Consider the following 11,177-nt stretch of genomic DNA (forward strand, 5'->3'; position numbering starts at 1 on the left):
CCCTATTCAGGAGGAAGGAACGGGTGACTCCAAGGAAGCAGGGCTCCAAACACAGCAGGGCTGAGCACAGTTAAATTCAGGAAGACTATAGCAGGATGCACAGGTTCACGCCAGACAGGGATCAGGAAGTCGACAGGGGCTCCCACCCTAACCAAGAAGCTGTCTGCAACTGACATGGCTTACAGAGGAAAAATTCATTCTCTCCAATGGAGTCTCATGGGGTCTGTCAGTCACAGTCAGGGTAGCCCCATGTCTAGCAGTAGATAGCCAACTCAAAACAAATTCAATGGCATTTTTATAGATTCTAATTGTTTCGGGCATTTTTTTTTTTTTTGTCTTACTGGTCTTTTGCTTGTATATTTTGGTTTCTATTTTTGTAGGGATTTGTGTGGGGCAGTGTATGGGCTTCTTGGTCTTTGTGGTTTTGGTTTATTTGTTTTGCTTGTTTGTGTTTTTAAGAAAGAAAGAGCATGGAGTTGGGTGGGTGTGGAAGGTGAGGAAGATCTGGGATGAGAAAATCATGATTAGAATAGATTTTTATGGCAGTGCATCCTAGGTTGGCGCAGTCATGGCGGCTCGTGTCCTTTCTGTCTGTGTCCGCTGCCTGCCTGCGGCCTTTGCACCGCTGCCCTGGCTTCCCACACTGGCCTTGGCCTGGCCACTCAGCACTGCTTTCTACCCTGAGGGAAGCCAGAGGAGGTCCGAACTCTGCAGCCCGCCCTGGTCCTCACGCAGGTCACACACTTGTGCCTCCAGTACAGTGGCATACCTCCTTTGACGTTAGAGGGAATTAAGGACCGAGTGTTGTATGTCTTGAAACTCTATGACAAGATTGACCCAGAGAAGCTCTCAGTAAATTCTCATTTTATGAAGGACCTGGGCTTAGACAGTTTGGACCAAGTGGAGATTATTATGGTCATGGAAGACAAACTTGGATTTGAAATTCCTGATATAGATGCAGAGAAGTTAATGTGGCCACAAGAAATTGTAGGTTACATTGCAGTTAAGAAGGGTGTATATGAATAAAGTTTCAGAGCCTTCTTCCTCATCGGGAGGACTCCAAGAACGCACGATTGCATCATGGCTGACTGACAGCGGTTCTGTTGGACTGGTATTTAAATTGTCTGAGTGTTTTACCCTTTAGAAATAAATCTATTATAAAAATAAAAAAGAAAAAAGAAAGAATATATTTTTATAAAAAAATTTCAAAAGAAAGATTTATTAGCTGGATTCAGTGACACATTGCTCTAATCCCAGCCCTCGGGATACTAAGGCAGGAGGATTGTGAGTTCTAGGCCAGCCTGGGTACTTTCTCCTCTCAACTTCTGATTTGTCTCCTAAAAAATAATTTGTTTTGGTCATACTAGCAAGCATATACCTAATTAGGAACCAACCCAACCTGAAATTAGGACAGGCAGCAGAGCGTACAACATTGATTCCAGGATTCTTTGAATTTCATAGATAAGCCATGTTTCTAAACAAATTTAAAAATAAACAGAGCCGGGAAGTGGTGGTGCACACCTTTAATCCCAGCACTCAGGAGGCAGAGGCAGGCAGATCTCTATGAGTTCGAGGTCAGCCTGGTCTACAAGAGCTAGTTCCAAGACAACCAGGTCTACACAGAAAAACCCTGTCTCAAAACAAAATAAATCAAAAACCAGAACAGACAGAACCGGTGCAAACTGGAAGGCAAGAAATGAATCACAGAGTTGTCATCTGACCTCCACAAGCATGTCATGGCACATACGATCCAACACGTGTGCACACATGTGCATGCACACTCACACACACACGCACAGTAATAATGAAGATGAAGATAATTAATTTTTCTTGAATGTTTAAAAATCAACAGAAAAAGACTTCCCCTCCAGTTTTCTTTTGCCACTTAAGGACATAAAAACACACAGGAAATCCGCCATGAGCACTTAAACAAAAACGCGGGAAGCTAAACTCTGGAGATGCAAGTGTAGAAAAGGCAGTGTGGCCTTAGACTGACCCAACCTTGGAGCTGGGTACTATGTGCTGTCTTGACATCTGATCAAACCTGCATCAAGTGTCCCCACATCTTACTGAATCAGAGCACTGCTCCACTCCACACCAGCTGATAACGTCCTCTGCCAGACAGCCCTCCTTATGAGGACCAGGCTCAGGTCTTGCTTCTCCCTGAGCAAAGGCTTCAGCTTTCTGGAGACTGCAAGCATGAGTCAGTCTGTCCAGTTCACCGTCCTGCAGGGAACCCGGTATCCCCCGAAGCCTGCCTCCCAGAGATGCAGGTTAGTCGGTTTCAGGATACAAGCCCCTTCTGGCAATTCTGTGGATAGTGTTGTTCTCTGGATTGTGAGCATATGAGGCCCATAAATCCTATTACTCAATGCTGAGTGTTCAGCCCTGGGATTGGTACCTTTCCTACATCAACTAAGTGAAGGAGGCGGGGGGTGCTCCAAACATGGTGGCAATCTGGCAGTGATGGCCAAATACCCCCATGCTATCTCCCCCATGGCACAGTGAAATCATTCTAGAAAAGCCTTGACATTCCAGGCTCGAAGTTCAGGAGCCCTGTGGAGTCAATCCAAGACCTAGTCACTCCTTCATCCCAGGCCTGGCTCCCCTGCAGAGTAACTGGCTGACTTTTGACAAGTCATTTTCTTTCCCTGTCTTCAGGTCCAGGCTGTAAAGTGAGGGGCAGTTCTGTGACCCCTCTGATGTTCCCAACACTCTGATAGCATCTACAAAAACCATCCAAGGTGATTAGATTTATATGACTATAAAGGGTAAATGTCCCTAGGTTGTTTTGATCTTGAGGAGTTTGTCACCCAGTGTTTCAAGCTGGAGGGGCTACAGGAGACAATGAAAGAGGGGCTGGGTGACCAACAAAAGACTCTCTTGCCTGACTCAGTTCCTTCCAGCTTTGACTTCTCACTTGGCAGAAATGGGAGTTTTCTGTCTCCTTCCCTTCCCCATCCATGGTCTCTCCCCAGATCCTGGACTGACTTCTTCCGGCCTTTGATTCCATCCGACTGGAGATGATGCTCAAGCAGACACGAAGTAGCAAGCTCTCAAAAGGCCATGCTCCCCTCCCTTTCCTGAAGGCAGAGTGACTAGGGACCCAGAAAGTAGGCCAGGTCCTGGAAACCTTCGCAAAGTAGCACAGACAGGCCTCAGAAGGACCTGCAGAGTAGCATCCAGGGCCTCGGGCAGCCTGAGCTCTGCAGCTAACAGCCCTCTGGCCCATGTACTGCTCCAGAATAAAGGAACCAAGCAGCTCCAGACCCAAGCTGTGGGAGGAGGAAGTCCTGAACTAAAGCAATTAGGTTCAGATAGGAAAGATCCCTGAACCCGACAGGAACCCACTGCAGTCCAGGGACAGAACGGAGCATGTGTGGAATGAGACAGGAAGGAAGCTAAAAGAATGAGAAAGAATGCAAGGGGGGTGAGAAGCTGAGGCCAGGACACCCAGATTCTGAGAAGTTCCCCTTTGAACAGTAAAGCTGGGTGCGTTCATCTACAAGAGGGGTGGTCCTCAAAGGGGACGCTATTCCTTAACCCCCAAGCCCTGGGGAGCTTTACCAAAAGCACCCCAGGAGTTCAATGGCTTACCAGAGGAATAGCTCCACTCCTGTTAGAATGTCCTGTCATCTCAGGCACTGAGGGAGGAGACTGAAATTGCATCTGCAGGCCCAGGGATGGCTTCCAGCAGGGCCATTATTGTATTGAGCCTACAGTGCCGGTGCCAGGGCTGACTTCTATGAGGAAACAGGAGGATGAGCGGGCAGATGGCTGAGACCTAGGGCTAGCCCACAAGACTTCCCAACCAGAATTCAGAGACCAGGAGGTTCAAATCAGAACAGCCTTTTAAAAATATAAATAGAGGGACAAGTAAGATGGCTCAGTGGATAAAGGGACTTGTCAACAAGCCTGACCACCTGAGGTCAGTCCTCATGAACTACGTGGTAGGAGGAGCCAACTCTGGAAATCTGACCTCTGGCCTCCAAATAGGTGCACTTGGCCATGTGCTTGCACAAGACACACACACACACACTATATGTGTGTGAACAATTTTAAGTTTCATTTAAAATAATAATAAATATTAACAAATAAACCATTAGCACTCCGTGTTTAAAAAGAACCTTTTAGTGACATAACAAAGTTGATGGGGGAGAAGAGGTATCCCTGAGGATGAGAAACTGAGACTGGGCCTTTCCAGTTATCACATACCCCCCCCCCATTCTGAGAGCTCTCTTTTCTCTCCCACTAGCTGAAGGGTGGTGAAGTGGAGTGGCTCAGCACTGAGGCTTTGGGTTCTAAGATCCTGCGATTGGTCAGTCTGCTGGACTACTTACCAACCACGAAGTAACAAGGAGTCTGTTGTGATGGGGGTGGGGATGGAGTGTGACCGGGATGTAACGAGCTGGGCACAAAGCTCGTAAGAAGGCAACACTCCTTTCCTTGTTTGAAGACTCATGGAAGTGAGAACATTCTAGCTGGCTGGGCCAGGGAGGGTCAGCTCAGGAATAGCATCAGGAGCAGAAAGCACTCCTCCAGCAGCGCCAAAGGCTCTGCGTACCGGAGGTGGGCAGGCCTGAGCAGCAGAGAGAGGGGCCAAGCGGGCGCACTTCTTGACTTGCTTCCGAAAGGCTGCTCTAGCATGGAATGCAACCAACCAATTTCCTTTGCAGAATTCCAGGCTCCAAAGCCAAAACTTGTCCCTGGAGGCTCCAGTCTAGAGGGAGAGGAGGGGGGAGCTAGCAGGCCTCCCCAGGGCACTCTCCCCTTCCATTGTCCAGACTTCTGAAGGCTCTAGCAGAGAACGGGTTACAGCCTTAAAAGGAGAGCAAGTGCACCAGTATAAGAAGGAGGCTGCCCCATCCTTATTCCAGGGGGTCCCAAACTGTCTTTTCCCTAAGCAGGCCAGTCGGCCACAGGACTGAGGGTACCCCTTCAGTAACAGCCAGCCACCTTCCCACACCCAGGCGCGCCCTCACCCGATACCCCACCCCCTCCATCCTTTTTTCCCCTCAGCCTCTGATTGGCTGAACCCCGAGGCCCTCCCCGCTCCCCCTCTCCCCCACCCCCTGTGAAAACTGCGGGCTTCGCGCAGGGTGCAGCAACTGGAGGCGGTGGTGCATCCGGACGAGGCTGCAGCTACCAGAGTCCAGGTGAGAACCGGAGCCAGGAGGAAGCCGCGCACACAGGGACAGCCACAGAACGGGGGTGCTAGCCCTTCCAGCGGCAGCTTTGGAAAAGGATACGAGGGCGCTCCCTAATGGGGGCGCGGTAACTGGGGAAGGGACTTGCATCCCAGACTGGGCGGGAGTGAGTCTGTGCAGGGTCGCAGGCTTTTGCTGGCGGGCGCTGTCAGAGACTGGGTGCCAGAGGAGAACCGTGAGGAAGGGAACACCGAGGACAACCTTTGGTTCTGCCGTCCACCCAGAGGTCCCCACGTTCAGATCGCTAGGGAAAGGGGGTAGTGCCGCTAGAAGGTGGAGGCAGGTGGCAAGCTGGAGGGAGTCTCCGCCGGGTGACCTAGCGGCTCGCTGGGTGCGGGGCACCTCAGGTAAGGAAACCGCAGTGCTGCAGAAGGGAACTGGGTGGCAAGCGCGGGGGAGGGAAGAACTAGAAAGGATCCCGGGGGGCGGGGGGGGGATGGAGAACCTCAAATGGCAGAGGAGGATTGAAATACGGAAATGGCATCTGGGTGGGTTCAGCCAGGCGTGGCCTCAGGGAGAGACCCAGAGTTTGACTGGGTGTGGGCTTCTGAGACTGGGGCACCAGGACACAAACTGCCTCTGTCAGCGCACTCTACCTCTTCTCCTGGTTCTGCCAGGCATCTCAAGTCTCAGCTCCATTTCTTTCCTCTAGGGTTCCTTTTTCCTCCCCCGAATCCCAAACCCACACTCACTCCTCCAAAACCCAGTGTTCTCAAATCCAAGCCCTATGCGGGCTTGGGCGTGGTGGGTTAGCCTTTAATCTCAGCCCTCAGGAGGTGGGGGCAACAGAATGGAGAGTTCAAGATCAACTTGGTCTTACCAAGCTCACCGGGGTTACTTAAGAAAGCCTTGTCTCTAAAATAAATAAACAGCCCCCTTTCTCCGCCACAAAGTCTTGGGATCCGACGCCCCCAAGCTGAGATGACATTCACTGTCGCAGCCCATCCTGGAGATCCCATTCTCTTCCCCCAGGGAAAGGTGCGCCCTGCGCAAAGGCTGTGTAGCCTAGGTGGAGCCCGCGAACACTCTCTCAAGCAAGGACAGGCTTCTCAGTGTTGCCAATGTGCTGAGCAGGGGGCGCTTGACTGCAGGGTGGGGAGTGAGGGGGAAGGCTGGTGGTGGCAGAAAACCTATGTCGGGAAGCTATGAACACTGGACTAGAAAACTGCAGCCCCCAGAATCCTCGAGAGCTGGCCGCATTTGCAAGCGTCTCTGGCTTATATACAACTAGAGCGCTAAGGCTTCTCATTCATATCCTGTGTCCTGTGCAGGCCTCTATGGCACCTTAGCTAGACACGTGCCTGACCTCATCCCTAGTCAATAAGCTGTCTGGATCGCTTACTGTGGGGCATAGTGCCTGATGCTTATCTTTTTTCTTCTTCTTTTCTTTTCTTTTGGTTTTTCGAGGCAAGGTTTCTCTGTAGCTTTGGAGCCTGTCCTGGAACTAACTCTTGCAGACCAAGCTGACCTCAAACTCACACACAGAGATCTGCCTGCTTCTGCCTCCCAAGTGCTGGAATTAAAGGTGTGCACCACCACCACCCAGTGCTTACCACTTTCTTAAACCCCGACACAAATTCCCCCCTCCCCCATATAAAGTTTCTCTGTGTAACAGTCCTGGCTGTCCTGGAACCGGCTCTATAGATCAGGCTGACCGCCTCCAACTCATAGAGATCCGCCTGCCTCTGCCTCCCTGCCTCTGGGATTAAAGGTATGCACCACCACATCTGATCACAATCCTATTCTTACATAAGGTTCAAAGAGCCTCATTTATCCAGTAAATATCTTTTATCCAGCTCTCAGGACACAGTTTGAGGACATCCTAAACTACATTGGGAGATCCAGTCTCGATAAAATAATAATAGGCCAGGTGGTGGTACATACCTATAATCCCAGCACTCGGGAGACTGGAGCAGTTTGGTGACTTTGAGGCCAGCCCAAGCTACATAGTGAGACCCTATAAAATAATAACAAATATTTAATTATAAATAAGCAAGTATATTTGCGTATCTATTATATGCTAGGACTGACCTGGGCATTAGGTATCTTCTCAACTAGTCCCCAAGGAGGGTGTCTTTTTGTTTAATGAGTATGAAAGTGTTCATTTGGAAAGACTGAATGAGTTCTGGAGAGCGGCTGCACAGTGTCATGACCAAGCCTGACCCTCCTGACCCTTGCACTCAGGCTCGGACTAAGACGGTAAAAGTTATGAGCAGTTTACCAGATCAAAATTGTAAACATAGGCAATGCTTGCCCAGAGGAGTCTTAAATCCCAGAAAAGTGATGGAGTCGCCCAGCAGGGAAGTACTCCAGGGACAGCTTTTTCTGAGTGGCAAAGAGCCTCAGGCAATGTCACCTTCAAAGAGAAGAGGTGAAGGGAGGGGCTTGGGTGTCCGCCGCAGTCTGCATGGGCTGTACACCCCGACAGTGAATGTGGGCCCACTTGTCCCACCTCTTGGCTGATACCCAGCTTTCCCCACTCCAGAATCCAGGACAGAACCCTTGGCACCATGAACCCAGTCATTGGCATCGCTCTCCTGCTTTCAGGTACTGGGCAAGGGGCAGGGCTGGCATTCCAGGGCATCTGGCTTCCTTCCCTTGGGGAAGTAGTCTCTTTGTCTTAGACTCAGGAGCTTGGAGGGCTCAGCCTCACTGATCTGCCTGTTGGTGGTCTTCGGCAAAGTGGAAACTCCATACAGGAGCTAAGAACTCCCCTTGACCTCCTCTACTTGAAACATTCATTGATGGGACTTAGAGGTTGAGTAGACTAGAGATGGAAGTTGGAGTCTGGGGGTTTGTTCTGATATCCCACCAGTACCCCAGGGGTGAGTGCAAACCCCACATCCTCCCCGGCCAGACCCCACCCTACTTTTCCTGGAGGTGGGAGGCCCCTGCTCTTGTGTCTCCCCCAATTCAGAGAAGGCACTGCTGTGCCAGTCTTGCAGATGTCCAGAGGACAAAAGGTGACCAGCCTGACGGCCTGCATGGTGGACCAGAACCTTCGCCTGGACTGCCGTTATGAGAATAAGACCAACTCGCCCATCCAGCACGAGTTCAGCCTGACCCGAGAGAAAAAGAAGCACGTTCTGGCCGGCACTCTCGGGGTACCCGAGCACACGTACCGCTCCCGGACCAGCGTCACTGGCAACCCCAACATCAAGGTCCTCACCTTAGCCAACTTCACCACCAAGGATGAGGGCACCTACGCGTGTGAGCTGCGAGTCTCTGGCCAGTCTCCCACAACCTTCTCTCAAAATGTCTCTGTGCTCAGAGGTGAGACTGGTCTCCAGAAAGATGAAATGGCCAGGTTAGCCGGGCTGGGGCTAACTAATCTGCCTACAAAAAAAGCAACCAGCAGCTCCATTAGCTGGGCTGGAGAGGAGAGGGGCCCAATAGCCTTCTCAGATTTCCCAATGGCTGCCTGATCCCTGGGGAACTGCTGCCCTCTGTGTGAGTGGGGACAGATTGGGGCGGGATAGGCCGAGCTTGGAGTAGAGACTATATATTGAAGAGCTAGTGGAAAGACGGTAATTCTGTTACACCATCCGGTCGAGCCAGCTAAGACTTCAAGACAGCAGCTGCCTTAAAGGGACAGCACCTGGCATTGCCTTTGCTGCCCCTCCTCCCCTCACCTCCTTCTCTCTCCACAGACAAGCTGGTGAAGTGTGGCGGCATAAGCCTGCTGGTTCAGAACACCTCCTGGCTGCTGCTGCTCCTGATCTCCCTCTCCCTCTTCCAAGCCATGGATTTCATTTCTCTGTGACTGATTGGGTCCACGGAGAAACAGGAAGCCTCAAGGCCCAGTACAGAGGTCCTGCTTCTCTGGGTCAGCTGACTCCCTTCCTAGGTCCCTCAGTCCCTTGGGGAGAAACAGGGACCCTGTCCCTCCTAAGGAACCCCAGTGCTGCATGCCATCCACCACCCTGCTCTGACACTCCGCCCTCTCCACTCACCGCTGGCTGCCATTTTATACTCTTCATTCCGGGGCTGCTTCTGTTTATTTCGAGTTTCTCCTTTCTTTTGTCTGGGAGTTTGTGACGAGGAAGGCCAGGATTAGGGACCTAACGGAGCAAAAGGGTGGATGATGGATATTGGGGTGGCAGGATACCAGTCCCTGGGGGGAGTTCCTCCTTGCCAACCAGGCCAGATGCCTGAAGGAGACGTGAAGACAGAGTTAGGGTGTGTCTGTGCCTGGTACAGTCATATTCTTGATGAAAGTATTGCCCAGTGGGCAGGGAGGGGGCCTCAAGATCTCAGGATATCAGCATGCTGCTCAGCCTTTGTGGCCCGTCCAATGAGGATGAGAGCCGAGATTCTACAAGATCATTCTCAGCCGCCACACACACACACACACACACACACACACGCCCCCTCCTATCACTGAAGAAGTCCCCTGGGGATCTTGAGCCAGGGCACATTCAGTAAAGATGCAGGTTCAACCAGAGAATGTTGGGGAGATGGGAGGGGGAAGAGGTGAGGGAACATCACCCCTCCTGTCTCTGTCTGCCACTGCCTGAAGTGACAGGGCTGGCAGAGGAAGACCAGCTCCTCCCCAGCTCCCAGGGAGCCAGAACTCTGACTGCAGGACCTAAGTCACTGCAGGAAGGAGGTCCTAGAGCCATCCAGCTGGACTCAGCTTGCTAAGGGAGATCCTTGGCTCTTCTTTCCCATGCCCCTCTGTGCCAGCCCCTCTGGCTGTCCCTGATCCCCCAGACAACCAGAATCTTGCCACCTGCCTCCTCTGGGACTTCCTAGGGTGAGAAGCAGGTGGTGGAGAGAGACCCAGTGTGAATACCTCTCAGAAGAGTGAGACCCAGTGTGAATACTTCTCGGAAGAAAGCTTTTCCCAACACCCACTTCCCCACTGGCAACTCTGCCTGTCCTGTCACCGTGTGTACTGCCACCACAGCTTACAGCATCTCGCTGAGGAAAAAAAAAGCTGCACAATAAAACCAAGCCTCTGGAGTCTGTCCTGGTGTCTGTCTTCACTTCGCTCCGCCATGATCCCCGGCCCGGATGGCTTGACTGGGTGTTTCTATGGGCAGAAGGTCCAACAGGACTCTGAGGACCCCGGTCTTCCTATCCCCTTGCCTCTTCTCTCCCACTTTCTGCAGCCCCCTCCCACAGGGACACGATACTGGGCTTCTCTATGGAGCGGAGCGACTCTGACATGAAATCGTCAGTCAAAGCCATGTGGGTTCTCTCTGCTGACTCACTCAGCAGCAGCAGCCGTGAGTTCACCCGCCAACACATGAGCCCCACCAGGCAGCCCTGGCTCTGGAAGTACCAGTGATTTTGTTCTGACGGGTGCACCCCGCCTTTTTTCCCAGCCCCGTTTCTACAGAAATGCAACCTTAAGTCCTATCTGCCGAGAAGGCACACATGCCCTTGAGAGCTGGAGCAGGACAATGGGAGGCCCAGGCATCAGGCCCTCAGTACAAAAGCAACCACCTGGGAAAGGGCTGGGGTAGGCTTCCCCTCCCGAGTAGAAATGTGGCATCCCATCCCTGGAACCCTCCTCAAAGAGTGATGAGTGAATGTGAACAGGCACCACAGGCCGTCCTGGGCTTAGGGTCGGCTGGGGACCACAGGGTGGTAACGGGTTCCATTTGCAGTAAACTATGGAGACAGCCTGAGACAGCCCACCCTGCTTTGACAGGCAATGTGGGAGGAGGCTGAATCACTTGGTATTTAGCCTGGATAGAATAATTATCTGAACATTCTTCTTAAATATCCCAATCTAAATCAATGCCACTTGTTCCCAGTCTTCCTCTCCTTGCTTTGGCCTCCCTTCTGACCACGCCTGATGAAGCCAGGAGAAACCACGCATTGCAAACCATAAGCCATTAGGCAGGTGCAGCCAAGCCTGGGCTGTCCAGGAAAGGGATAGTCCCAAGACCCAGGCTCCCTGTTCGGCACTTCCGTGCAGTTACAAACATCAGACCAGAGAGTCTATAAGGAAACCTTCGC

General features: G+C 51.8%; 1 protein-coding gene and 1 pseudogene across 5 annotated transcripts; both read left to right on the plus strand.

Annotated features, from left to right (window-relative positions):
- The first annotated feature begins 568 nt into the window (after positions 1-568).
- LOC130872405 (acyl carrier protein, mitochondrial-like) lies at positions 569-1,026 on the plus strand (annotated as a pseudogene).
- Positions 1,027-5,043: 4,017 nt separating this feature from the next.
- On the plus strand, positions 5,044-10,177 carry Thy1 (Thy-1 cell surface antigen). Of its 5 annotated transcripts, none has more exons than XM_057768942.1 (5): positions 5,057-5,156; positions 6,620-6,732; positions 7,693-7,754; positions 8,145-8,480; positions 8,858-10,177. In XM_057768942.1, exons 3-5 carry the CDS (start codon positions 7,718-7,720, stop codon positions 8,968-8,970), a joined length of 486 nt encoding a protein of 161 aa, XP_057624925.1. In that variant the 5' UTR covers positions 5,057-5,156; positions 6,620-6,732; positions 7,693-7,717; the 3' UTR covers positions 8,971-10,177. The 5 variants fall into 5 exon arrangements, with proteins under 5 accessions (XP_057624924.1, XP_057624925.1, XP_057624927.1 ...); XM_057768944.1 differs by lacking the exon at positions 5,057-5,156 and adding an exon at positions 5,164-5,554; XM_057768941.1 differs by lacking the exon at positions 6,620-6,732 and having other exon boundaries at positions 5,044-5,156.
- Positions 10,178-11,177: the final 1,000 nt, after the last annotated feature.

Source organism: Chionomys nivalis, chromosome 4 (assembly GCF_950005125.1).
Source record: "Chionomys nivalis chromosome 4, mChiNiv1.1, whole genome shotgun sequence".
In the NCBI taxonomy this organism is placed as follows: Eukaryota; Metazoa; Chordata; class Mammalia; order Rodentia; family Cricetidae; genus Chionomys; species Chionomys nivalis.

What these genes read in the sequence shown, in the direction of transcription:
- Thy1 (XM_057768941.1), top strand. Translation starts at nt 7,718, where the DNA reads ATGAACCCAGTCATTGGCATCGCTCTCCTGCTTTCAG. An exon ending in CATCGCTCTCCTGCTTTCAG is followed by an intron (nt 7,755 to 8,144) that starts GTACTGGGCAAG and finishes CTGCTGTGCCAG; the next exon opens with TCTTGCAGATGTCCAGAGGA. An exon ending in AAATGTCTCTGTGCTCAGAG is followed by an intron (nt 8,481 to 8,857) that starts GTGAGACTGGTC and finishes CTCTCTCCACAG; the next exon opens with ACAAGCTGGTGAAGTGTGGC.